We start from the raw sequence: 27743 nt of genomic DNA on the forward strand, positions 1-27743 counted from the left end.
AACGGATGGACCGTGTTCATATACAATAAATCATCAGGGTGGGCCGTACTGTTGGGGTAACACCCACCTAATTTAGGTGATTTACGTTATTCCTGGTCAGAGGCAACTCACGTCCGGGTGCGGATTAGGTGAGGCCTTGGTGGCACCCAGTATGGTGCGACCTTTATCTTGGGGCCCACCTTGATGTAGGTATTATGTATCCATGTCGTCCGTCCATTGTTTCAGATCATTCTAAGTCATTATGATAAAAATGAAGCATTTCAATTACGAGGTGACCATACCTTAAGAAAAAGTGTTGATTTGACCGTTAATGGGCCACACGATTTTCGAATCAAGCTGATATTTGTTTTTTTGGATGGTAAATAAACATTATCAACAGATTGGATGGTAAATAAACATTACAGAAACATTAAGGTTTTTAACGGTAGAACGATCAATCACCTGGTATGGCTCATCTAACAATTGAATTTGCTTCATTTTTGGGATCATTACCTAAAATAATCTGAAAAAATGGATGGACGGCATGGATACATAATATATACATCAAGGTGAACCCCATTGTAAGGGCCGTGCTGTCTTATGTGAATCCGGGGTCTCACGTAACACGCTCTCCTTTTTAGTGGGTAAACCATCGCGATGGGCAAAGTTCTAAGGCAGGACTTGGTTACGCCCATCATGATTGGCGAGTACGGTGTAGGTTAGATGGCAAAAACACATCATGGTAAGCCTTAGGAAGTTTTTGTGGATATAATGCATACAACATATCGAGGCCACTGCAGTTTGCCACGTCAATACATCCTTCATCTCAGAAACGATATTACATGTCTCACAAAGGAAGATAAAGGATATGATATTTCCTAAAGAGGAATAGGATTGCAGAATGCTTGTGGGCCAAGCATAAATGTCCATCACATGCTAAAGTGGGACATTTGTGGGCCACATATTCACCTGGGAGAGTTTCTGTAATCGGACTGTTTATGATTTTACCATCGTTTCAACTGTTTGGATCAATGAACAATGAGCCTTGGATCGGGTCCGGTACAAGTGTTTCTTTGTTAATCTTTTACATACACATAAACATGTGGAGCCCACTATGATGTTTTAGTGACATCCAATCTGTCCATCATTTCCGCCCTATCTTTTTGTAATTAGTTTCATAAAATCAAGCTGATCCAAGACTCAGGTGGGCCACACCACAGGGAACAGTTATGATGAAGATGCCCACCATTAAAAATCTTCAAGATTGTATATGGGGCTCACTGTGTTTCGTATATTCCATCTAATCCATTCAGAAGATGCATCCAAAAACTCAGGTGGGCTACCACATGTCAATTTATAAGTTTTAGGCATGATTTTACTTTGTGGCCCACTTGAGTTTTGGATCAGCTTGATTTTTTGTTAACCAGGGAAAATACAATGGAGTGCAAATGTTGGACGAATTGGACTCCATGTAAATATTACACTGAGCCCAACATGCCGATCTGTACATTAAGAGAATAGCATGTGGCATGCCACTTGTATAATAGATACGATGTTATTAAAATATTAATTAAGTAGAGGATGCTAACTCAACATTTTGGTTTTGGTGTATTTTAAAATAAAACTCTTTGGTTTGGACGGTTTTCCTTTGTTTAAATAGTTTTCAAGAACATCAGTCAGTCACCCCTTATATTTGTTGGATATAATAATAATAATAATAATAAAGTTTGTCTATTCCTTTTAATTAAATACTTTTCAAGAACATCAGTCACACCTTATTTTTATTGGATATTATAATAATAATAATAATAATAATAATAATAATAACAATAAGTGTGCCTTTTCAAGCCAGGCCGCCATCTTGCATAGGTTGGCTAAAAACGAACCATTGCCCTACATTTAGGGGTGGCAATGGACTGAGTTTGGGCTGGCCCAGCCAACCTAGATACTACAAAACCAAAAGCCTGAACACAACATGGGCCTGGCCACCTTGAGTTCAAAGAAAACAGAGCACTGGCCCATCATGAAAATTGATCAATACTTATTTTCCACACTTAATATTTTTTATACATATCTTGACCAGGTAGGCTGCATATGTATAAATAGACATTTTAAAAAATAAAGACCAAGGTCTACATCATGGTACATGTGTTGCCTAAGCAATTATTGGATCATGATATATGTAAAATAGAATACATGTACATTTAAAAGTTAGGCCAGGTTAGGCTAAAATGACATCAAAGCTCGAGCCCAATCTGAAAAGGGTTACACATGCATGGTCCAATTAAGCTCGACCCAAGGGCTAAGCTTCCGCCAACCTGTGTGGCACACCTAGCTCAGCGACTGGCTCGACCGTAGAGCCTTAAGCAGTGTCTTTTGACCTAATGGATTAAAGAGGCCCTGGCCCTATCCCTTGGCTAAGAAGGTTGGTTTGGGTAGGGCCGGTCTTATAAATTAAAAAGAGGTTATATGAACAATTGATAATTTATTGGAGTATCAAAGTTCTTCCTATTATTATATATACTAGTATATGTACTCTACAAAATATATTACTAGTATCTACTTACCATGTTAATATACACTAGGGCAATGAGTTGGGTTTGGTGGGCCGGGTTATTCATGATTGGCCCTGGCTAGCTCGGCCCAAACAATGGGCCTAGATTTCAAGCTCTTCCCCTGCCCTGGGCCACAGGGCAGGGCAGCCTGGGCCATTGCAACCCCTAGTTAGGGTTGTACACAAACCAAATTAGCTCGGTTAGCTCGCTCGACTTGACTTGAAAAAGGTCGCTTCAAAACAGAGTTCGAGCCAAGTCGAGTTGATTTTTTAAGCTCAAAAAAATTTAAAACCAAGTTACTCGACTCGGATTGAACCCAACTCGAATTAAACTCAAATTGAACCAATTCAATGACTCGGTTACTTTGATATTGCTGCTGCTCACTAGGTGTTTAATGAAATGACTCAACGAAATGTGGCTAGTGGCAAGGTACCTATATGAAAAAATATCCTTTTTTTCTTGCTTTTTATTTTACTTACAAGGTGTTTGATGAAATACTTGTAAAACCACTACTGTTGTTATACATACAATAAGATTTTGAAGGTGCAGTTCATGTGCTTGTGAAAATGTTGCACAGGTGAACTCGGCTCGAATTGACCTGAGCTGTTGACCAAATCGAGCCAAGTTAGCCAGTCAAGCTTGAGGACCGAGCCAAGCCGAGTTCGAGCTGGGGTCAGCAAGTGACCGAGCCCAGTCGAGGTGTGCCAAGCTCAACTCAATTCGACTCGTGTACACCTTTACCCCTAGCTATGTTTTAACATACAAGGGTTCTTTACACGTCGAGATTTAAAACTAAGGCTTGGTTTGGATTGTGGTATATTAGGATCCTTACTCCTGCTCCAGCGGTAGACTCTCAAGAGTTTCAACACCCGGTCAAGGGTTCGAGCATCCATAGGTGGTGAAATCCCACTAAGGCAAGAGTGCGTGGGGTGTGTGTAAGAGAGAGAGAGAGAGAGAGAGAGAGAGAGAGATTATGGTATATTGGTGTATTGTATGGTATTAAAAGTAATTATTTTGACATAACGTTGATTGGATGCCGAGGCTCCAAAGGCCACAGAGGGGCTACTGTGATGTATGAATTTTATCCAAACCGTCCATCCATTTTTCTATATTATTTTAAAGTAATGGAGAGGTAGATCCAAGGCTAAAGTAGACCACACCATAGGAAGCAGCGTTGCTAAGGATCCTCACCATTGAAAACTTCCAAGGGTCAACAGTGTTTCTCATTTTCCATCCAACCTGTTTATACGGTCATACACACCCGTGTGAATTGAAAAAACAAAAAGCAAATATCATCTTGATTCAAAACTTCTGAGGTCCCCAAGAAATTTTCAATGGGAGTAATTTGATCCCCACCGTGTGGTCCACTTGAGCCTTGGATCTTCTCCTTTTTCAGGGAAATAATTTAATTTTATATGAAAAAATTGATGGAGGGTGTGGATAAAATTTAAACATCAAGCTGGCCACTCGCTAGCCCACAGAGCCTCTGCCTGTCCCCAGCTCAGAACAGACCGGGGTAGTACCTAATCCACGCCCCATTTCCCGGGGCAGATCGTCATCCGTGGCCCATTAGAAAGTGACATGTGAATCCTTCAGGAGCAAAAGCGTCAAAATCATCATTTAACGCTGGAATCTCTACGCACAGGCTGGACAATGAAATTGAGGGCAGGTGATTCGAGAGCTGACTAGCTGTTACTCTAACAGTGTGGGGCCACATTAATGTATATTTTGTATATCCACACCATCCATCTGTTTTTCCATCTCATTTTAATAAAAAATTCCAAATTATAAAAAGATACAAATCTCAGGTGAACCATACCAATAGAAACAGCGGCGATGAATAAATTAAAAACTTTTTATAGTCTACAAAAAGTTATGGATCAATCTGATAGTTCTATTTTTTATTCAGCCATGTCTACTTCAAACTATCAACAGATTGGATTTCAAATAAAAATTACAAAAAACTTATCACGGGCCCTTTGGTGAGGTACTCAATCAATACTGTTTCTTGTGGTGTGGTCCACCTAAGAATTGGTTTTGCATAATTTTTTAATCCGTTCAAAAACAAGCTGTACAAACGGATGGACGGCGTTGATATACAGTAAATCATCAAGGTGGGACGTACTGTAGGGCTAACACCCAGTACGCTGTTACCCATGTAACACATAATCTACGCGATTCACGTTATCTCTGGTTAGAGGCAACTAACGTCCGGGTGCGGATTAGGTGAGGTCACAGACGCACCCAACACGGTGCCACCTTTATCTTGGGGCCCACCTTGATGTAGGTATTATGTATCATTGTAGGACATTATTCTAAAAGTCAAGCATTTCAATTATGAGGTGACCATACCTTAAGAAAAAGTGGTGATTTGACCGTTAATGGGCCACAAAAATTTTAGATCATGCTGATATTTATTTTCCCCTTCATCTGTCCTCATGTGACCTTATCAACCGATTGGATGGTAAATAAACATTACAGAAATGTTAAGGTTTTTAATGATAGTACGATCAATCACCACGGTTTCTTATGGTATGGCCCATCTTACAATTGGATCTGCTTCATTTTTAGAATAATGATCTAAAATAATCTGAAAAAAAAATAGATGAACAGGATGGATACATAATACATATATTAAGTTGGACCCCACGGTAACACGCTCTCCTTTTTAATGGGTAAATCACGAGCATCCGATGGCCAAAGTTCAAAGGCAGGACCAGCTGGTTGCGTACGGTGCAGGGTAGATGTCAAAAACACATCCTGGTTGGCCTGAGGAAGTTTTCAACGGTACTAGCATCATTGTTACAACTACCCTCTCTGTTGTGGTCCACTTGAATTATGAATCTGTATTCTTTTTCTTTTTTTCTTTTTTTTCCTTTTTTTCTTTTAATGGTCTGGTAAAATGGATGGACGTTGTGGATATAACGCATACAACATGTTGGGGCACTGTAGTTTCCACGTCAACACACGACGGAGGTTAGTGGTGTGTGGCACACTACGCAATCCGCGTCCGTTTTTATCTGGACCAGGTCGGGTTCAAGGCCATGGAATCTGCTGACGCGTGTTTTCTATGGGCTTTGGGGAGCAGATTAGGTGCAGCCCCGGCCTCACCCAAGACTGTGCAGCCTTACTGTGGATCTCACCTTGATGTATGTATTATATATCCACACCGTCCACCCATTTTTTCAGATCATTTTATATCATGAGCACAAACATTAAGCACATCTAAATATAAGTTGGATCATATTATAGGAAACAGTGTTGATTGCCATTGTAATGTTTCTGTGAGGTTTTTAGCCATCCAACCTGTTGGTAAGGTCACATAGACCTCGATGAAGTCAAAAAAAAAAAAATATCAGCTTCATACGAAACTTCCCCGGCCCACAAAAAGTTTGTAATGGTCAATCACCACTGTTTCCTTTACAATGGTCCAAATGAGATTTGGATCTACTTTTTTTTTTTTTGGTTTCATCTATAAAATCAAATGAAAAGGATGATGGACGGTGTGGATATAGAATACATACATCATGGTGAGCCCAGTGTAAAGGCCTTACCGTCTTGGGTGACAACGGGGTGCTGGGTCATTTACCAAAAACAACAGGTTTACTTGAAAGGCCCCAACTTAAGCATGGCTCAGTGGCCAATGCCGTTCAAAACTGCATTCGTGGGTTCGAGAGCCTTTTTAAACTGAATACCATGCCGTTCAACACCATGGCTCACTGGCCGATGGACCCCTGTGTTAAAATAAATAAACAAATAAATAAAAGGAATTTTTGCATGTGAGTGCCTATTTTTAGGCAATGTACTGGAAACCTCTCAACTTTAAACTATTTCTAAAAACTGGAATACCTATTTCTCATGTCTCGCAACCGCTTCTGCTAGCTGATACTCAACGGATGGTAAAACCAGCTTACATATTTCACACGTCTTGTTGCCGCTAACACTAGCGTATGCTTGATGGACGGAGCGGATAACTAACAGAAATATAAGTTTTACCTTTGGTTTAATTGTATATTGTTGCTAATGTTTTCTGCACTAGGTGTGCGGGAGTGCTAAAATTGAAATTGTGGCTTCAATTCAAACCGAAGAACAATAACTATAAGTGTTAAGATAGGTAGACACTGGTGTTTGACCGAGATATAAAAATATTAGACACCTATTCAGTCACTCACTCAGTGTGTAAAATCAGATCAGGTGATATTCAGAAGGCAAGGTTCATCTTCTGATGGTAGCTTACTCATTTTCTTTCCGTATGAAAAAACTTTTCGATATATATAAGTTGAAATGAGAAAAGAGATCTTTATAGTCGGTCACAAAAAACAGTTGCGGAATGTCTTTTTAATGGATGAACCGAATCCAATGCGCGAGCTTAGACTCAAATTACAGCTAGAAACTACCGGCTACTTAGTTACTGCTATGGATTACACTACGAAATGTAAAACAAAAGGCTAAAAAGTAGAGAGTACAATGAGAAATGTAACTTGCTTAACAGGGAAAGTAAAGGATTATGCTATGAAATGCAATTTTGACTAGATAGTTAAAAAGATAAGTTTGATTTGTTTGGATTGGTATGAGACAAATTTCCTTTGTTGCATTATGCTTCTATTTATAGCTTTGATCTGACCATTTGGAATTTCCCCACGTTCTGACAGTTACCATAACCTTTCTCCACTATTGTTCTCTGGATGCTTCTCACATTCTAGCTGTGACCATTACTCGACTTGTCATGCCTCGAAATTCGGGTACCCGAATAAGGTAATTCGAGACCCGAATCCCAAGGTTCGTTAGTTATAATATAATGATATTTATTACAATCTACGTGATTCAATCAAATTCAATAAATATTCAACGTCATCTAAAAGAAAATACTGCTGAAATGTTTATTAAATTCAACTCTCTTGATATATATTTTTTCTATATCGAAATTTGGAATATAAACTAAACCTAAAAAAAAAACAAAAAACTGAATTGAATTTAAAATAAATATAATTTTCTAGAAAATAAAACTAATAGTAGAGGCCCGCTTGCTTGTACTATTCTAGCTCTGCACCTGTACATTTTTATAGTAGGGTGAGCATAACAGCCTAGTAGGGTCATTTCTTACTCAAAATTTAACATGTTCAGATTACATCAATTTTTTATAAACAATGGGAAAAATAGAATACAGATAATAAAGAACATGAATTTATGCAACAAAATTATAAAACTGTGATACATGTGCTAATTTCCATGAATTCTCATAAACAATATATATCATTTCTTACAACATCGTACTCAAGTGGATGACCACATTGCATTAACGCCCACGCACTAGTACCTTATGGTGATGGACCCATTTATATGTTAGTTGGTCAGACTACTGCTCTAGTTGTACATCTGACGTATGTCCCCGCATACAATTATACTCATACGCCGTACACAAAGGAGACTCCAAAGGATCCAGTAGGTTTTAGGGTCTTTCACCCAAGGTAAAACCGAGGTCGAATCCACAGGGACTGATACCTGTACGTTATCTGAAACCAAGTAGAACTAGAACTAAACTAAGATGTGATCTAAACTAGGTCGAATTTAAGAAATAATTGTGGAATAATTATCTAAAACTCAAGGAATTCAGAGGAAGAACACTAGGGATTCAGAGGATCCACTTGTCGAGATCAGGGGCATCTTATGTCTACATCAATAATCATCAAACTGAACTTACTTGATTTAATCTTCATGAGATCAGACAGGTGTAAATTAGAGTGGATTCCATCACAAAACCATGCCCATGAGACAAAGCAAACAACAAAATCAAACCAATTCACAGCCAATCTAAGTGATGTATGAATGTCAGGAAGAGTTCCGTCATCCAACCATGTCCAAGGTGCAATGGTGAACAACAGGGTTTCCTAACTGCATAGTCACAATAAGGGATTGGACATACTCAAAGCCCTCGCAAAGATATTATAATTCAAGTCACAATAAATCATTAAAAACTAGAAATATTTCTATAATAAAATTAAATCAGAAACCACTTCAATCTAAACAAAGGATACAATTAGCATAAATTCTCCCATCACTTTACAAGCTTCACCTCTTAGCCCTAGCTAAGAGGTTTAGCCTAGCACGATCATGCTAGAACCAAAGAAAAAACATCAAAGGAAAAAAATAAATAAAAGGAAAAGAAAAAGGAAATAAAAGGAGTTCCCTGTTTTCTCCTTCAATCATCCAAGCCCGCTCGTTCCCTGCTTCTCTCCCACGGCTCCCTGATGCTCCCAGCTTCCTCTCCTTTTATCAGTCCTCTAGAGGGTGGCTAGAGAGTACGCAAGTCCCATTTACGCAGGCAGCGTGCGCAACACCCTTCGCAGCAGAAAATACGTTTGGCCTCCGTTTGGGAGGCTCGCCGCCCAGCTTCATTCATTGTCTCCATAGGAAGGGTTGTGGGCCCCTTCTCAAACGTCCGGACGGTTTGGAACAAAGATCCGATCACGTTCTGGGCCACGCAATTCCACGGAAAATTCGAAATTTTCGGGCGCGCGTAAAGCCTACGCGGACTTGCTGACATGTTCGGTGGGCCCGTAGTGATGTTTTTAATGAAATCCACCCCGTCCATCAGATTCCTCTCGATTTTTTGGTCGAAATATACTAGTTTTTGTCGAGTTTTGGTGCAGTCCACTGTATCAAACCAACTCACCGTCCATCATGCGTTTTCTAGCGATTCATGTGCATACGTATGTGTGGGTCCAAAAAGACACCTACACGAGGGTCACACATACCTTCTAGAGTGAATGATCGGTCCGGATCGTCTATATACATGATGATGATGGCCCACTGCTCCATCACGTGGTCGGCTATGCGTGAAAGAAAACAGAGACGTTCCGTCTCTGTTTAGGATTTCGAATGGGTGTGGGTCAAATGCAGTCAAATTGCGTGTGTGGCCCGAGTGCACATCCGGTGTGTACTCTCTCTCCCACAACTGGGTCCCACCTTGCTGTATGTAATAAATCCGCTCCGTCCATTTGTTTTGTCAGATCATTTAATGAGTTGAGCCCAAGATTGAAGCACTTTCAGACACCAGGCGGGCCCCAAATCACTGATCTATGGGCTGATCTGTCCGTTGGGCCACTTCCAGGGGGATCCAATGGTTGAAATTTGACATGTACGGTTAGTTTTTGGTCTTTAGGCCATATGTGAAGTTTTGAACCGAACGGATGGTAGAAACCCTGTGATCTTGCATTCTGGCTGACTTTCAGGCCGTTTGAGCTTCAGTTTCTCAATTTTCTTAGATCCTTGGCGTGTAATTTCGTCGATCTTGGTCCCCTGGAGTTCGTCCCATGCTTTGGTGTCATTAGAGCGTTAAGTCCATGCTTTAAGCACCCTTTTCGGTCCAGGTTCGTACATACACTCTGCATTATAAACACGATTAATCAGGCCATTAAGCGGTATCATGCGTGTAAATCTATGCAACAACTGGGTCTGATATGCAATATTTGACCCTCAACACAACCCCCAACCAGCATTTTGCTAGTCCCGAGCAAAGTATGCGAAAAAAAAGTTGAGAATTACAGAACAATTTCTATAAAATGAATGATTTTTGAAAAACAATCCAGATCCTAGAATTCTATGATTCATGAATGTTGGGCATTACTATCTCCTGAACTCGAGCACACGATAATTTCATAGTCGAGTTCAAAGTATTAATCCATCAATCAGAACAATTCTAAACATTAAGTTCCATGGGTGTATAGTATAATCTTGGCTTATTAATATGAAACTCACTTCTCAATTTCAGGATATTATTGGTCACCAATAAGTTAATTCATGATAACCAAAACTTTCCTCACAAATCATCTTTTCATTCCTCCAGCTTTTAATTTTTCCATTAAAAGTAACGCCAAGAAGGAGAATCAAATCCTCACCTATAGGGAGCAAACTTATGGTGAAGACCATTGCCTATCCCTTTCCGACTGGCTACTTTGAGAAATTGAACCTTCACCTATAGGGAGCAAACCTATGGTGAAGATTATTCGCCCAATCCTTTCAATTTTCTCAGGCCGGTTCTTTTCATGCTTAGTGAGTACCACGTTAATCCTTCAATATTAGACTGAAACCTTACTATGCAAGCGAGATGTGTCTTGCGAATTCATGACTCAATCAATGTTTACAAATTCTAATAATGGATTAACAATTCAAACTTAGCTGTGAAATTTAATAGATAACCAAATCCAAGAGTCGTAAATTACCAACATCATGTATTTTGCAATTCCCAGTGTCCTAGATGGCCATCAAAATCACTTTGAATTCATATGAAATTCCAGAAAAATTTAAAATTTTCACAATTTTCGCTCAAGACTAAGAAAACACTGATTAGGAAACCTAATCTCCCACCCCCAACCTAAGATCTACATTGTCCTCAATGTAAAAGAAATAGGCATGCAATGCACATGGGACAACGAAAATATAAGAGGAGTGATGGAAAGATAGTACCTGGATGAAAGAATCAAGAGGCTTTCCATAGCTATTTGCATAAAAGGGGGTCAGTACAAGAGAGAAACCAATCAGAAGTAAAATAAAAAATAAAAAATAACAAAAAAATAGAATCCTACCTATACCACTTTCGCAGGTACTCTCGATTGCATTTAGCGTATGCAACAAGCCTTTAAACCCCTAGGTTGCCCCTAGTGGACGAGTTGTAGCCTCGTGAGGGTTTGCAACAATGTTACCCACAAACATTGAACTAACTAACGAGGAAAATGAAATGGAATGAAAAGCTGGGTTGGCTCCCAGGTGCGCTAAGTTTACCATCTTCAGCCAGACAAATAAAGCAACTATCCTAGTCCTATGAAAACAGGAAACCTACCTATACCTCCATCAAACTAGGAGATCAATCCTTATAGACAGGATCAGTCAGAGGCATGGACATGTCCTCTGAATCAAATTTCTCGACAAATGTTTTCAATCGATGTCCATTGACTTTAAACTCCTTGCCATTGTCGGGATCTCTTATCTCAACGGCCCCATGAGGAAAAACAGTAACAACAATGTAAGGGCCGGTCCAACGAGATCGAAGCTTACCCGGAAAGAGATGTAATCGAGAATTGTACAAAAGGACCTTCTGACCAGGCGTGAACGATTTTCGCAAAATGTGTTGGTCATGAAATGCTTTCATTTTGTCCTTGTAAATTCTCGAATTATCGTACGCATCATTCCGGATTTCTTCAAGTTCATTCAATTGAAGTTTGCGTAGCGAGCCAGCGTTGTCCAGATTGAAATTAAGATTTTTGGTCGCCCAGTACGCTTTATGTTCCGGCTCCACAGGCAAGTGACAAGCTTTCCCATAGACAAGTCTAAAGGGAGACATTCCAATAGGGGTTTTAAAGGCAGTACGATAGGCCCATAAGGCATCGGTCAATCGGATTGACCAATCCTTACGATCAGGGTTAACCATTTTCTCCAAAATGTGTTTAATTTCCCTATTAGAAATCTCAGCTTGCCCACTTGTCTGTGGGTGGTACGGGGTGCTCACCTTATGAGAGATACCATATTTCTTCATTAAGCTCTCAAATGGTTTGTTACAAAAGTGTGAGCCCCCATCACTAATGATGGCTCGAAGCGTTCCGAATCGAGAAATGATGTTTTCTTTTAGGAATTTAATGACCGTGCGATGGTCATTAGTTCGACACGGAATCGCTTCGACCCATTTAGTAACACAATCCACAGCGAGCAAAATATACAGATTTCCAAACGATTGGGGGAATGGTCCCATGAAATCGATGCCCCAGCAATCAAATGCTTCAATGATAAGGATGGGATTCAAAGGCATCATATTTCAACGGGACAATGCTCCCAATTTCTGACAACGCTCACAAGCTTTGCAAAACTCATGAGTGTCCCTAAACATAGTGGGCCAGTAAAAGCCACACTGCAGAATCTTGGCCGTGATCTTTTTAGGAGAAAAGTGACGACCACAGGGCTGTGAGTGACGAAGGAGATGACGCTCGATGCTCATCGTCGGTACACATCTCCTTAGGATTTGGTCGAGCAATATTTAAATAAGTAAGGATCATTCAGAAAAGTTGCGCACCTCGGTGAAGAATTTCTTCTTATCTTACGCAGTCCAATGTATGGTATAGCACCCGTAGCAAGATAATTAGCAATATCAGAAACCAAGGTGAATGGGAGACTCGAATAGTTGTTCATCGGGGAACATGTCATTGATATGAGTCGTCTCAAGGGACTCAGAGGTATTAAGGCGAGAAAGGTGATCGGCCACTACATTCTCTACTTCCTTTTTATCTTTAATTTTCAAATCAAATTCTTGGAGTAGAAGGATCCATCGTATCAAATGGGGCTTAGAATCATTCTTAGAAAGAAGATACTTAAGTGCCGCATGATCTGTGTAGATAATGATCTTGGATCCAATCAAGTAGGACCTAAATTTGTCCAAGGTGAACACTACAGCTAAGAGTTCCTTTTCGTAGTCGAGTAGTTCACCTAGGCGGAATTTAAAGTTCTACTTACGTAATGAATGACGTAGGGCCTCTTATCTTTTCTCGGCCTATGACCGCCCCAAGAGTATAATCGAAGCGTCGCACATAAGCTCAAAAGGAAGGCTCCGGTCGGGTGCGGTGGTTAACGTGCCCTTAAGCTTGGTGAAAGCTTCCTGGCATTGCTCGGTCCACTCGTATGGAGCATCCTTTTGAAAATGATTACATAGAGGACGAGAGAGGAGACTAAAGTCCTTTATGAATCTCCTGTAAAATCCTGCGTGTCTTAAGAAGGATCGCACGTCTCTGATGTTCTTGGGTGGAGGTAGGTTAGAGATAAGATCGATTTTAGCCTTATCTACCTCGAGTCCTTTGGACGAGATGATATGCCCAAGGACAATTTCCTTCGAACCATGAAATGACACTTCTCCCAATTAAGTACCAAGTTCTTTTCTTCACATCTTTTCAACACACATTTAAGACTTTCCAAGCATTTGCTAAAAGATGGACCATAAATAGAGAAGTCGTCCATGAAGACCTCTAGATATTGCCCCACCATGTCAGAAAAAATACTAAGCATACATCGCTGAAAAGTGGCAGCGGCATTACATAGTCCGAATGGCATCCTTCGGTAGCAAAGGTGCCGTAGGGACATGTAAATGTGGTCTTTTCCTGGTCTTCAGGGGCTATCTCTATCTGGTTGTAGCCCGAATACCCGTCAAGGAAACTGTAATAGGAATGACCAGCTAACCTTTCCAGGATCTGATCAATGAATGGTAAAGGAAAGTGGTCTTTCCTCGTGACGGTATTCAATTTCCTGTAGTCAATGCACATTCTCCAACCAGTAGTGACTCTAGTTGGCACGAGTTCATTATTAGCATTGGCTACGATGGTGATTCCGGACTTCTTAGGGACCACTTGAGTTGGACTCACCCATTGACTATCAGATATAGGGTATATAATACCCACGTCCAATAGTTTGAGAACCTCGGCTTTAACCACTTCCTTCATGTTTGGATTTAGTCTACGTTGTGGTTGCCGAGCGGTTTTTGCATTATCCTCAAGATATATGCGGTGAGTACAAATCGAGGGATCGATTCCCTTGAGGTCCGCTATCGTCCATCCTAGGGCTCCTTTATGCTCAATGAGAGTAGATATGAGCATACTCTCCTGTTCTTTCTCCAGGTGGGCAGAGATCACCACCGGGTATGTCTCATCTTGACCTAAATAGGCATATTTCAAATCAGAGGGCAAAGGTTTTAGGTCAAGCTTCGGCGGCTTGAGGTTAGACGGTAGAGGCACTACATCGGTTTGTGGCAATTCTTCAAATTGTGGCCTCCACCGGTTAACTTCAAGTACCGGTGCAGTATCAAGCAAGGCACACGTCTCCCTAATCATGTCATCATCAAAATCATGGGAGTGGGCCAGGCACGTCTCTAGAGAGTCAGAGGATAAGGTTAGAGGTGTCGTATCTTCCACGAAAGAGTCAATCATGTTAATGTCGTGGAAATCGTCATCATCCTCTGAGTTGCTGCCGTTATTGAAAAAAATGTTTGACTCCAATGTCAAATTTTCAAAAGACATAGTCATGACACCATTCCTGTAATTGATAATTGCATTTGACGTGGCAAGGAATGGGCGACCAAGAATGACGGGAATCTGAGTGCTCATGTTATTGATGGGTTCGGTGTCCAGGATGATAAAATCTACAGGTAGTAAAATCTATCGACCTGGACTAACACATCCTCAATTATCCCTCTTGGTACACAAACGGAGCGGCAGGAAGTTGTAGTGTGGTCAGGGTGGGTTTTATCTCACCCAAATCTAACTGTTTGTATACCGAGTAGGGAATCAGATTTACGCTCACTCCTAAGTCAAGAAGTGCGTGATCAATTCGATGGTTCCCGATTACACATGATATGGTTGGGCTACCGGGATCCTTGAATTTCTGCGGCACGTCTTGCTTCAGGATGGCACTCACTTTCTCAGTCAAGAAGATTTTCTTTTGAATAATTTTTCGTCTTTTGGTCGTGCATAAGTCTTTCAGAAATTTGGCATATGAAGGAATCTGTTTCACGACATCAAGTAGAGGAATGTTGACTTTCACTTGTTTCAACACCTCTAGGATATCCTGAGAGTTAGAGAGAGGTTTTGGTGAAACCAACCGTTGGGGGAACGGAGCAACTGGCTTCTCTAGAAGTTCCGGTTCTAATTTTTGTGGGGCATCACTAGCTCCATCATTGTTGTCCTCTTCTGGTTCTTGAGGCTTTTCGGGCCTAACTGGAAGGGTTTTATCAATGATCTTTCTACTCCTAAGAGTGGTGATGGATTTAGCGTGCCCCATCTGATTTGAAGAGCTGAGATCATTAATCTCATACTGCGGTTTAGGATTGGGGAGAGGTTATGCAGGAAGCATCCCCTTTTCTATAACCGTCATACGAGAATCTATCTTTTGCATAAAATCTGTAATTCCACGCATTGCCTGAGCCGGCTCTTGTATGGGATTTTGAACCGGTTCCTCTTGAGGTTTCACTTGATTTGGATTTTGATTGAAGAAACCTGGAGGGGTCGCCGTTTGTCCATTCCTCCAACTAAAGTTTGGATGATTTTTCCAGCCAGGATTGTATGTATTGGAGTTAGGTCCAGTAAAAGGTCTTTGATAGTTGTTTACGGCATTGGCTTGTTCATTCAACACTCTTCGAAAGGCGGGTATTGTAGGACAGTTTTCAGTTGTGTGAATGTTGCAATCACAGATGCCGCAAACAACTTCATTGACCTTATCCTTCTTTCCTTCCATAGCTTCAACTTTCCTTATGAGCGTAGTCACTTTACACTTGAGATCATCCTCTTCTTTCAAGAGATATAATCCACCTTTCTCCTTTAATTGAGTCGGCTTAGACGTGGTGTTCGACCTTGGGTAATAGTCCCAAGATTGTGTTTTTTCAGCCAGACTGTCGAGGTAGTCCCATACCTCGTCGACATCTTTATTAATGAACTCTCCATTACACATTGTCTCGACTATTTAGCGCATGGAAGATGTCAGTCCATCATAGAAAAAATTAGTAATGCGCCACGTTTCAAATCCGTGTTGTGAGCATGAACTGACCAAATCTTTGAACCTTTCCCAACATTGGAAGAATGTTTCATCTTCCTTTTGGGCAAAGTTTATGATTGCTTTTCTGAGGGTAATCGTTTTATGATGTGGGAAGAATTTTTTTATGAATTCCCTCTGCATGTCGTTCCATGTGCCAATGGATCTAGGACGCAGTGAATGTAACCACGTCTTAACTTTCTCTTTTAAGGAAAAAGGAAAGAGTTTCAGCCTAATTGTATCCTCAGATACATTAGGAAAACATAATGTAGCTATAATCTCATCGAACTCTTTCAAATGTAAATATGGGATTTCTGATTCAAGTCCATGGAATTTGGGAAGGAGCTGGATAACTCTTAGCTTGATATCCATTTGTCCTGTGTTTTCAAGGAAAATCATGCATGAGGGCGTACTCACTCCTGCCGGTTGTAGATAATCTCGTAAAGTACGAGGCGGGGGTGCCTGTTGCACCTCATTTTCATCTTGGGTATCCTCCACCCTGGGTGGAAGTAGAGGAGGTTGGTCTTCAGCCATAACTTCAGTTAACTCAGGGGATTTCGAGAGGTGTCTAGTCCTGCGATGGATAGTCAACCCCTCAACCAATCCTCCTTCAGTCAAGAGACGTCGAGTGTTGTCACGGGCCCACTTGGGCATGAAAACACTCGCAGCCCTCAATTAAAAACCTAATCCTAAGAAAGGAAAAGAAAATCTAGAAAAAAAGAGAGAGTTGGAAAGAAATTACCAAATTGGAGTCCTAAGTTAAAACCTGCAAAATAAAATAAAATAAGTTAGATAAAAAGAGAAGAACAATCCTTTAAATGAAAGATAGAAGTAAACTGATTTCTAAAAGAAAGAATTAAAAGAAAGTGGAAATCTCTAAAATAAATTAGGAAAGACCTAAACTAGAAAGTAGATTACTAAAAGAGAACTGAAAAAAAATAGAAAGTAGGGAAAGAGCTTACCGAATTAGAAATTTCTATCTTAAAAGCCTACAAAATAGGAAGGTTAGTTTCTAAACAAAAATTCTAAAAATAAATTAGGAAACAAATTAGATTTTAAAAGAGTTAAAATTAGAAAGTTACTAAAATAGAAAGTTAATTTCTAAAAAGGGAAAGAAATAACCTAATTTCTAAAAATAAACTATTTCCTACAGAAGGGAGGATACTAGAATTAGAAAATTTCTAAAATTTAAACCCTAATTCTAAAAATAGGAAAAAGTAGAGAGATTAGGAAGGAATTACCAATTGAGAAACTTATGTCAAGATCCTATAAAACAGGAAACAAGTTAGTTTTGAACTTAAATAAAAATAAATAAATAAAAATAAAAAAAACTAAGGTTAGTAAAATCCTAATCTTAAACTAATCCTAAAACCAATTAATTTCAGAGAATCGTAACCGTCAGTCCCCGGCAACGGCGCCAAAAACTTGTTCACTCCCCAAGTATAGGGTTGTGATGTAGTAATAAACTCGGTAAGACCGAGGTCGAATCCACAGGGACTGATACCTGTACGTTATCTGAAACCAAGTAGAACTAGAACTAGACTAAGATGTGATCTAAACCAAATAGAATTTAAGAAATAATTGTGGAACAATTATCTAAAACTTTAAGGAATTCAGAGGAAGGAAACTAGAGATTCAGAGGATCCACTTATAGGGATCAGGGGGATCTTATGCCTACATCAAGAATCATCAAACTGAACTTACTTGATTTAATCTTCACGAGATCAGACGGGTGTAAATTAGAGTGGATTCCATCACAAAACCATGCCCATGAGACAAAGTAAACAACAAAATCAAACCAATTCACAGCCAATCTGAGTGATGTATGAATGTCAGGAAGAGTTCCGTCATCCAACCATGTCCAAGGGCAATGGTGAACAACCGGGCTTCCTAACTGCATAGTCACAATAAGGGAATGGACATACTCAAAGTCATTGCAGACCCATTTTAATTTCAGTCACAACAGGCCATTAAAAACTAAAAATATTCCCATAATAAAATTAAATCAGAAACCACTTCAATCTAAACAAAAGATACAAGCAGCATAAATTCTCCCATCACTTTACAAGCTTCACCTCTTAGCCCTAGCTAAGAGGTTTAGCCTAGCGTGATCATGCTAGAACCAAAGAAAAAAAAAAAAAATAAATATACATCCAAAGCAAGAAAAGAAAAGAAAACCTTTGATTCCCAGCCTTCTCTCTCCACTTCCCGTTCCCAGCTTCTCTCCCACGGCCCCCTGATGCTCCAAGCTTCCTCTCCTTTTATCAGTCGTCCAGAGGGTGGCTGGAGAGTGCGCAAGTCCCATTTACGCAAGCAGCATGCGCAACACCTTTCGCAGTAGAAAATACGCAAAAGGACTTGCGTTTGGCCTCCATTTGGGAGGCTCGCCGCCCAGCTTCATTCATTCTGTCTCCATAGGAAGGGTTGTGGTCCCCTTCTCCAACGTCCGGACGGTTTGGATCAAAGATCCGATCACGTTCTGGGCCACGCGATTCCACGAAAAATCTGGATTTTTCGGGCGCGCGTAAAGCCTACGCGGACTTGCTGACGTGTTCGGTGGGCCCCGTAGTGATGTTTTTAATGAAATCCACCCCGTCCATCAGATTCCTCTCGATTTTTCGATCGGAATAGACTAGTTTTTGTCGAGTTTTGGTGTAGTCCACTGTATCAAACCAACTCACCGTCCATCATGCATTTTCTAGCGATTCATGTGCATACGTATATGTGGGTCCAAAAAGACACCTACACGAGGGTCACACATACCTTCTGGAGTGAATGATCGGTCCGGATCGTCTATATACATGATGATGGTGGCCCACTGCTCCATCACGTGGTCGGCTATGCGTGAAAGAAAACAGAGACGTTCCGTCTCTGTTTAGGATTCGAATGGGTGTGGGTCAAACGCAGTCAAACTGCGTGTGTGGCCCGAGTGCACATCCGGTGTGTACTCTCTCTCACACAACTGGGTCCCACCTTGCTGTATGTAATAAATCCGCTCCATCCATTTGTTTTGTCAGATCATTTAATGAGTTGAGCCCAAGATTGAAGCATTTTCAGATACCAGGCGGGCCCCAAATCACTGATTTATGGGCTGATCTGTCCATTGGGCCACTTCCAGAGGGATCCAATGGCTGAAATTTGACATGTACGGTTAGTTTTTGGTCTTTAGGCCATATGTGAAGTTTCGAACTGAACGGATGGTAGAAACCCTGTGATCTTGCATTCTGGCTGACTTTCAGGCCACTTGAGCTTCAGTTTCTCGATTTTTCTGGGTCCCTGATGTGTAATCTTGTTGATCTTGGATCTCTGGAGTCCATCCCATGCTTTGGTGTCATTAGAGCGTTAAGTCCATGCTTTAAGCACCCTTTTCGGTTCAGGCTCGTACATACACTCTGCATTACAAACACGATTAATCAGGCCATTAAGCGGTATCATGCGTGTAAATCTATGCAACAACTGCATACAATTATACTCATACGCCGTACACAAAGGAGACTCCAAAGGATCCAGTAGGTTTTAGGGTCTTTCACCCAAGGGACACAATTGTCTTACTTAATGGTTTTAGGGTCTCTCACCCAAGGGACACGATTGCCTTACTTTTTAAATTTAAGGTCTTTTACCCAAGAGACACGATTGCCCTACTTACTTACGTTACATCCAACATATTAAAGTTGATGCTCAATGAATGGTAGACATGCATGTAAGATGAATAATTGTTTCACAATCAAAAATATCATTAATATAATTCTAATTAATAATTCTTGATGTAAATTTTGTTGAAACTTTAATAATTCAAATACTTTAAAAAAAAATTATTTTAATTATTATTTAATTTATGAATTATTGTGAAATAATATACAAGAAATTTTATTTAAATTATAACTTTAATTAAATCAAATTTTTTACTTAAATAATATTAAATATTAACATAAAAATATTTATTATTTTTATTCACTAAATTCTAAAATTTAAATCTTTATTTTAATTATCACATAAACTTAACATACACACACACACACACACACACACACACACACACATATATATATTGTTTTAAATTGACACAAACAAATATATTGAAATAACTTGATTATTTATAACTAATTTTAATTTCTTATTGATAATTTATTGAGAATGTATATTTAGATTTTAATCGATAAATTTATTTAAATAAAAAATTTGAACTACAAGGAGAAAAAAAATTTTAAGTTAAAAAATATAATATTATACTTTATTAAAATTTTAATTTAATACAGTTTTAAAGATGTATATTAATCCCTAAAATTCCAAAGTATAGAAATCTAATCGATTTAGTTTCAATTCCAAAATTTTGATAAATATCTTAAACTTAAGTTCATCTAAAATTTAAATTAATTAACTCTTTAAAATTTTAGAATTAAAATTTGAATTTTAATCTTTACAGAAACAAAATATTACACTAATTTCCATAAATTTATAACATTAACAATGTAATTAAATTATTATTTAGTAATTTAAGTTAATCTATCTTAAAAATTTTAATCTAATTATTTTAGATCAAATATTCTAATTTCAGAAGTTTATTATTATTTATTTTTATATTTAAATTTAATAAGTTAAAAGAAGTTATTAATTTGGACTTTAAATACTATTATTTTTTTACACATTCAAATTTAATTTAATTATTATTATTATAATTAATTCTAAGTATTATAAATTATTGGAATTAAAATTTTTGGTTTACTTTATAACTTGATTATATATCTATATATATATATATATATATATATATATATCTATATATATATATATATATATATATATATATATATATATATATAATTCATATCGATTACACGATTAAATTTAATAGCTAACATAATTATTAATTAAAATATTTTAAAAGTAATTCTAATTTACTAATTTAGATAAATTCATAAATTAATTTGAATTTAATCTATTTTTAATAATTTACTTTCATATTAATTAATTTTAAAATTTTAGGAATAACTCATATTGAATTTTTAATCTTAACAAACATTTAAGAATTTCTAAATTGAAATATAAACTTAGATAAATTGTTTATTTTATTCTATAAGTTTATTTTATTATATATATATATATATATATATATATATATATATATATATATATATATATAGATATATTTGTCTCTCTCTCTTTAAAAGACAGAAATAAAATAATTAATATTTACTCTAATCAAACAAAATTTAAATCAAATAGTCTAACTTAGAATTAACATTTAATAAATTTAATTTAATATACCTAAAATTAAATTTCAAAATTGATGTTAGAATAAAATTGAACTTTATGAATCAATAAAATTTAATTAATTTTAAAATTCAAAAATATAAACATCATGTATAAATGAATTTGATAATTCTATTTCTAAGAAAATTATTTCAACATTAAATATTAGAAATATATAAAATAGAAATTCATAAATGAGTATGATTACTTACATAATAATCAATTGACAATAATATTCCTATTAAAATTTTGGAATAAATAAGTATAATAATTAACTGAAAATGATAGACCTCAAGATAAAATCACCTACCTTAAAAGTCTGATGATCCGGCCCCGCTCTAATCTCTCTCTCTCTCTCTCTCTCTCTCTCTCTCTCTCTCTCTCTCGATCTACAGAGCTCTCTCTCCCTCTCTCTCTTGATCTACTGGGTTTTCTCTCTCCCTTTCTCCCTTTTTGATATGATTGATTTTTTTAATATATCTTTCCTTCCTCTTTAATGGATGTGAGGAACGAGGTGGAAGAGTGAGGAATGTGGGCATTTTTGTTTCGTGGGAGGGTTCGCTGCCCATTACCGTACGAAAAGAAAAGAAGAATGGAGAAAGTGGTTTAGTCGGCGGAGACGTGCGTAAGATATTTTTATATATATTTTTAATTTTTAATTTTTAGATATGGTAGGTTCCACTAACGATGATATAAATATACTCTGTCCATCATCTTGGCCTGGCCAAGAAAGGATATAAGGCCAAAAATGAGTCTGATCCAAAACTCAGGTGGGCCACACACAAGCGGACGGTGGGGTTAGTTCCCACAAAAAAATGGGTTGTTACACGACTTCCTCTGCTTCTCCTCTTGTCACCTATCCCGTAACTGTTCGCACACGATTGTTTCTTCATCGGCCGCTTAAGCAATACACAGCACCACCTGATACGTTCCAGCTACACTTATCGAGAAATCTCCTCCGTACATATCTACATATCTTCAAATGTACCATGTGGATCCGTATAGATCACATGTAACCTCCCCTGATTGGTTACTGCAAGAAATTGTGATAATGGGGGATGCATTCATAAACCCGAAGGAGATCTCCTATTTCTAGCTCTTGGGTGGGCCACCCTAGTTACCATAGGGCCAGCGATGGGATCATAGGGTAGGGTTTTTTTTGTATATTTTTGGACCATGTGTATTCTTACTAGGACGCAGTCTTGTAAGCTGATTGAATACCTATCATTTTGCTACTCAAATGTTTAGATTTACATTATCATAATTCTGCATTCTTACATGATCCATTTAATTCCTTGAATGTTCATGCACTAACTAAATAAACCCAAATTACTCGCTTTTACAAGGCATAAGTAACACCCGGGATATTGGGAGTCGAGTAATTACTCGGCCCCCGATATCCGGGGCGTTACATTAACGGAGTTATCAGCCCTTCACGCTGAGTCTTCAACCCTCTTAGCACGATATGAGGCAGCTTGGAAAAATTGGTTGTATTGGACTAGTTACATCATTTTAACAAAAAGATGTTGCAATCCATGAAGGTTGTATTTGGCAACCTCTTCGCTGACCTCCGTGAGACCTAACGGCTCTACCCAGACTGCAATCGACCCGAAAATCAAGACCTGACTGTCTTCATTAAGTCCCAGATAGTACTTTATCGCGCTCGTGTGGAGGCCAGTAAGCCTGAGAAATCGGTGGCCGAGTAGGAGTACGCAACCATTGTTCATAACCTTCCTAGAGAACGATGGCTGCGTACTCTGTTAAGTTTGCATAAATATTTGATGTCATCACTCGAGCTTCGATGGCATCGAACTGGCTTCGATGTCATTGAACATGTCCAGCAGGTAAATCTTATAATTCATGATTTTTCCGATGTCATCGAACTGGTCTCTGATGGTGTCATCGAACTGGTCTCTGATGGGATTTAATGAGTCCTTGATGACATTGATAATTGCACCCATATGTCCAATAACCAAACTTGATTTTTCTGATTTTTTCGATGGGATTGAGCTCCCTTCGATGGCATCGAACACTAATTTCGATGGCATTAAACTATCAAGTTTGGCACTTCCAATTTTTGCACTTTGCAACTTCAAATTTCTTCTTTTTCGCTTGGTTTTCTTGGTTCTTGGACTCTTGAAATCTTCATTCTTAACCTCCAAATATCCAACCTTCACTTTGGTAATTCTTAAGCATCAAATACATGCTTTTAGTATCCTTTTCACCTTAAGCTCTCAAAATCATCTTGCAAGAAAACACAAGCATAAATAGATCTATTAATCAACTTCATGTTTATAAAACCAATGAATAATGAGGGGAAAATATGCAATATTTCACACTTAGAAATAGTCCACACAAAGAATTCAATCGTTAGATTCTGAATTCTCTTATATTGCATACTTATAGTTAGTCATCTTGTCATGTGGGGTCCACTTGATCAACCAAGCGATCTGATCATCCTATTACTTTTAGATGATTAATGATTTTCACTAATTTAACTCACAAAATTAAAAATATCAAGGTTTAGAAAAATTGAAAATTTCAGTGTATTATCGACCGGTCAAACCAATCCTACTGAAATTTTTAGATGATCCAAGATTTTAACTTTTTAATTAAGTTTCCTTCTTTTTCTTATTTTAAATGATCCACTAATCAAATATGACATGTCTAAGCCACCTATTGACATCACAAAATCTCATATTGAGAATGGGTCAATAGATCTCTTAGATCGAGACCAATTTATGTTTCATAAAAACTTATTCAAATTATAATAAGTACGATCCTAACCTTTCATCCTTATAGCCCATCCAACGGTCAGATCCACCCATATTCTCTGGATAATAGTTTAGATCTATTCTAGAATGAGCATACGTAGTGGGGATCTGATCTGATATGTCTAATCACCATTTTAGAATCTAAGGTATAAATGATTCTTATGGTTAAATCTAATAAAAATGGCCCATCCACTGATCAGATTGATCTGAAATTTAAGGCACTGGTATCTATTAACTTTTTTTTTTTGTTTCTTAATTAAAATAAAATTATTTAAGTATTTATTTTAGTTTTAAGCGCACTAAAATTCAGGGTCGTTAAAACCTACGCTGGTCTGGTTCTTGTGGACTTGTTGGCTTAGGTTCATATTGAACCTTTCTGGCTTGATCAGAGAACACTTGGAGTTTTACTGGTTCATATGAAAGAGTGAGTCGAGTGGTTTGTGATATTGAAATGAACCATATAGCCAAGCTCATTTTATATAAGCTTGGGTAGCCGGGCGTTTTGATATAGGGTCATAACTCCAATTGATCATTTCTGACTGTTGGTGAGAAACTAGCCATTATTTGGCAGTTTCTGACCTTTTTGCATATGGGAAAACTAGATGTATACTAGCCGTTTAGACTCAATTACTAGCCATTTATAGTTGTTGGGCAGGCCACATGCAGCAATTTCTGCATGGTTTGGTTTATTACTGCATGAGCAATTACACCAAACCTCTTAAACGGCTAGTTTTAGCCCCTATATAAGGTAGATAGGTCTCTCTCAGACCTCTTACTAACAACACTCTGAATCCAACCACCTAATGTGACTCACACCTGTCAAGCACCGATTCGCGTAGGTCGTGAGGGAGCGACCCATCTGCGACACGATACGAAGTGCAAAGTGTGCGACTAGCGCCTTTACAGCCATACTGCCTCACATGCCCACACGCTCACACCGAGCCTGAGACTGTGCCAGTGTGCGTGCCCATGCTTGTGTGCATGAGCGCGTGTTCCAGTGCTTCACACTAGAACAAGTAAGTTTTGGTACTCCTCTGATACACCAAGCAAATATTAAGCTACTCAACACCCTACTTATTAAGAAAAAATTTGTGTGCTCATGTGTTCTGATGCGAAAGTCTCAGGCACTCCTCTAATTCCCCAAGTAAATAGTAAGGTAAAAAAATTATCTTCTCTACTCTATGAGACGGGGCTATTCCCAAAACAGTAAAAACTAAAATTTTCATAAACCTTTTTATATATTTATATATAATTTTTAATTTAAAATATTTTTAATCAAAGCATTTTCCATAACAGTAGCAGCAACATAATTCAACTATGCAACATCCACAAAAACAAACTCTTCTGGTGACTCAGTGAGTCATTCCAAGAACCAGTGACGATGCAATACACGAACTCCGCCCTACATCCGACTCACCGTAGAGGAAGAAGAACCCAACTTCCTGGCCTTGTCCCTAAGCAAAAACTTCTGAATCTTACCCGTTGAAGTCTTTGGAAGCTCCTCCTCGAAGACGACTGTCTTTGGCACCATGTAATGCGGCAATCGCTCCCTACAAAACCCAATAATCTCCTTCTCTGATACCCTCTTCTCCGCCTTCTGGTAATCTTCTTTCAAGCTGACGAACACGCATGGAGACTCGCCCCAGAACTCATCAGGCCGGGCCACCACCGCCGCTTCATTAATGGCCGGATGTGAGTAAAGCACGGATTCAACCTCTACGCTGCTCATGTTTTCACCACCGCTTATGATCACGTCCTTGGACCGATCCTTGATCTCGATGTAACCATCAGGGTGCATTACACCAACATCACCTGTGTAAAACCACCCATTCCGGAGACTCTTGGAAGTCATCTCAGCATCTTTCAAATAGCCCAACTGAATGGAGCTGCCCCGCAGCACGATCTCACCAAGTGTCATCCCGTCCCGCTTCACGCTTTCCCCCATCTCACCATCGATCACATCGACCTCATCCATGCAAAGAGCCTGCACGCCCTGCCTTGCCTTCAATTTCGCACGCTCAGCTGCAGGTAGCAGGTCCCACTCCGCCTTCCATGTGCAGTACAAGACTGGGCCCACCGTCTCCGTCAGGCCATACGCATGGGTTACAGTGAAACCCAGCGCCTCTATTCGGAAGAGCACGGAGGCGGGCGGCGGGGCCCCTCCGGTCATTATATGGACGGTGTGCGGCAGCTGCTGACGTATGGATTCTGGGGCATTGGCTAACATGTTTAGGACGACAGGCGCGGCGCACATGTGGGTCACACCATGTTTGATGATCATAGCATAGATGGTGGCAGCATCGAATCTCCGAACGAAGACGTTGGTCCCACCCATTGCAGCAATCCCCCACGGGAAGCTCCAACCGTTGGCGTGGAACATTGGGAGTGTCCACAGATAGGTGGGCTGCTTAGGGACGGTCCATTCAATCAATGCAGATATGGCCATGGTGAAGAGGCCACGGTGGCAGTGGACTACACCCTTGGGGGAAGAAGTCGTCCCCGATGTATAATTCAGGATCGCTGGTGACCAATCGCTCTCAGGCCTCACCCATCGGAATCCCGGATTTCCCTTCTCAACCAACATTTCGTAAGTAAGCTGATCATCAGGGGACGGAGGTGATGATGATGGGAGACATCGACCGCCTTCTTCAAATTCGTCCTCTATCAATATCAAACGAGGCGGCTTCTCCAACTTACCGACGGCATCCTTAACAAGGGACCAAGATTGGAAATCAACAAACACAAGCTTGGCCTCGCTATGAAGAAGCAGCGCAGCAATGGTGCGGCTGTCGAGGCGGATGTTGATGGTGTTGAGAACGGCACCGCACATGGGAACGGCGAAGTGCATCTCATACATGGCTGGGATGTTTGGGGCCACGACGGACACCTAAATGGACCATGCATAAAAACCATGTGAATTTGTAGAATTGAAAGATAGTAGCTATGTATGTTGAATTCGATGGAACCTGAATTATTGAAGACCTTTCAAGACTCGGACGAATCTGATGCGACTCGTCCTGAGTTGACTCTAACATAGTAGGAGATCCAATTTGGTACGAGTCAACCCCTACCAGTGCAAGTACTGACTCAGCTCAGACCGAATGAGATGGTCCAAGTCGCCGAGTTTCTTAACTATGATCGAAGGAAATTATTTTGAAATAGACCAACACATGAGAAAGGTGTGTATGTGTGTGTTTTTCTTACTACATGGCCTCTGCCAATGCCCATCGAGGAGATGGTTGATGCGAGCTTGATGCACCTTTGATGTGTTTGTGACCATGTATGGACCATGTCGTTGTAGACCATTGATGGACGGCTTCCATAAATGGTAGCCGCTCGATCTAGGAATCCCATGGGAGTTAGAGGAGATGAGTTGGCTGCACCTGGCTTCAAACTGTCCATATCTCTCTCTCTCTCTCTCTCTCTCTCAAAGAAGGATGTGTTTGGAATGTGCGGAGGATAAGCGTTCTTTATATTGACCGAGTTCATTTTGCATCCGTCGTGACTAAGGATCTAAGGTATGTCGCGGGTATGTTGTGTTTCACAATGATTGAACCGTGCACTGAAAGGATCTGAAAAACGACGGATAAACGGCGTGAATATACAAGGCATACATTAATTTGGGCCC

At 39.3% G+C, this 27743-nt stretch overlaps 1 protein-coding gene and 1 non-coding gene across 2 annotated transcripts; one reads left to right on the forward strand and one right to left on the reverse strand.

Annotated features, from left to right (window-relative positions):
- Nucleotides 1-16080: 16080 nt before the first annotated feature.
- LOC131244761 (small nucleolar RNA R71) lies at nucleotides 16081-16187 on the forward strand. The gene has a single exon (XR_009170539.1). It is a non-coding gene; the product is annotated as a small nucleolar RNA R71 (small nucleolar RNA).
- Nucleotides 16188-25462: 9275 nt separating this feature from the next.
- On the reverse strand, nucleotides 25463-27521 carry LOC131244434 (2-methylpropanoate--CoA ligase CCL4-like). The gene is made up of 2 exons (XM_058244036.1): nucleotides 27320-27521; nucleotides 25463-27002 (listed from the first exon to the last, which is right to left on the reverse strand). The coding sequence occupies exons 1-2, from the start codon at nucleotides 27515-27517 to the stop codon at nucleotides 25518-25520; spliced, it is 1683 nt and encodes a 560-aa protein (XP_058100019.1). The 5' UTR covers nucleotides 27518-27521; the 3' UTR covers nucleotides 25463-25517.
- Between the last annotated feature and the right edge of the window lie 222 nt (nucleotides 27522-27743).

Source organism: Magnolia sinica, chromosome 4 (genome assembly GCF_029962835.1).
Source record: "Magnolia sinica isolate HGM2019 chromosome 4, MsV1, whole genome shotgun sequence".
In the NCBI taxonomy this organism is placed as follows: Eukaryota; Viridiplantae; Streptophyta; class Magnoliopsida; order Magnoliales; family Magnoliaceae; genus Magnolia; species Magnolia sinica.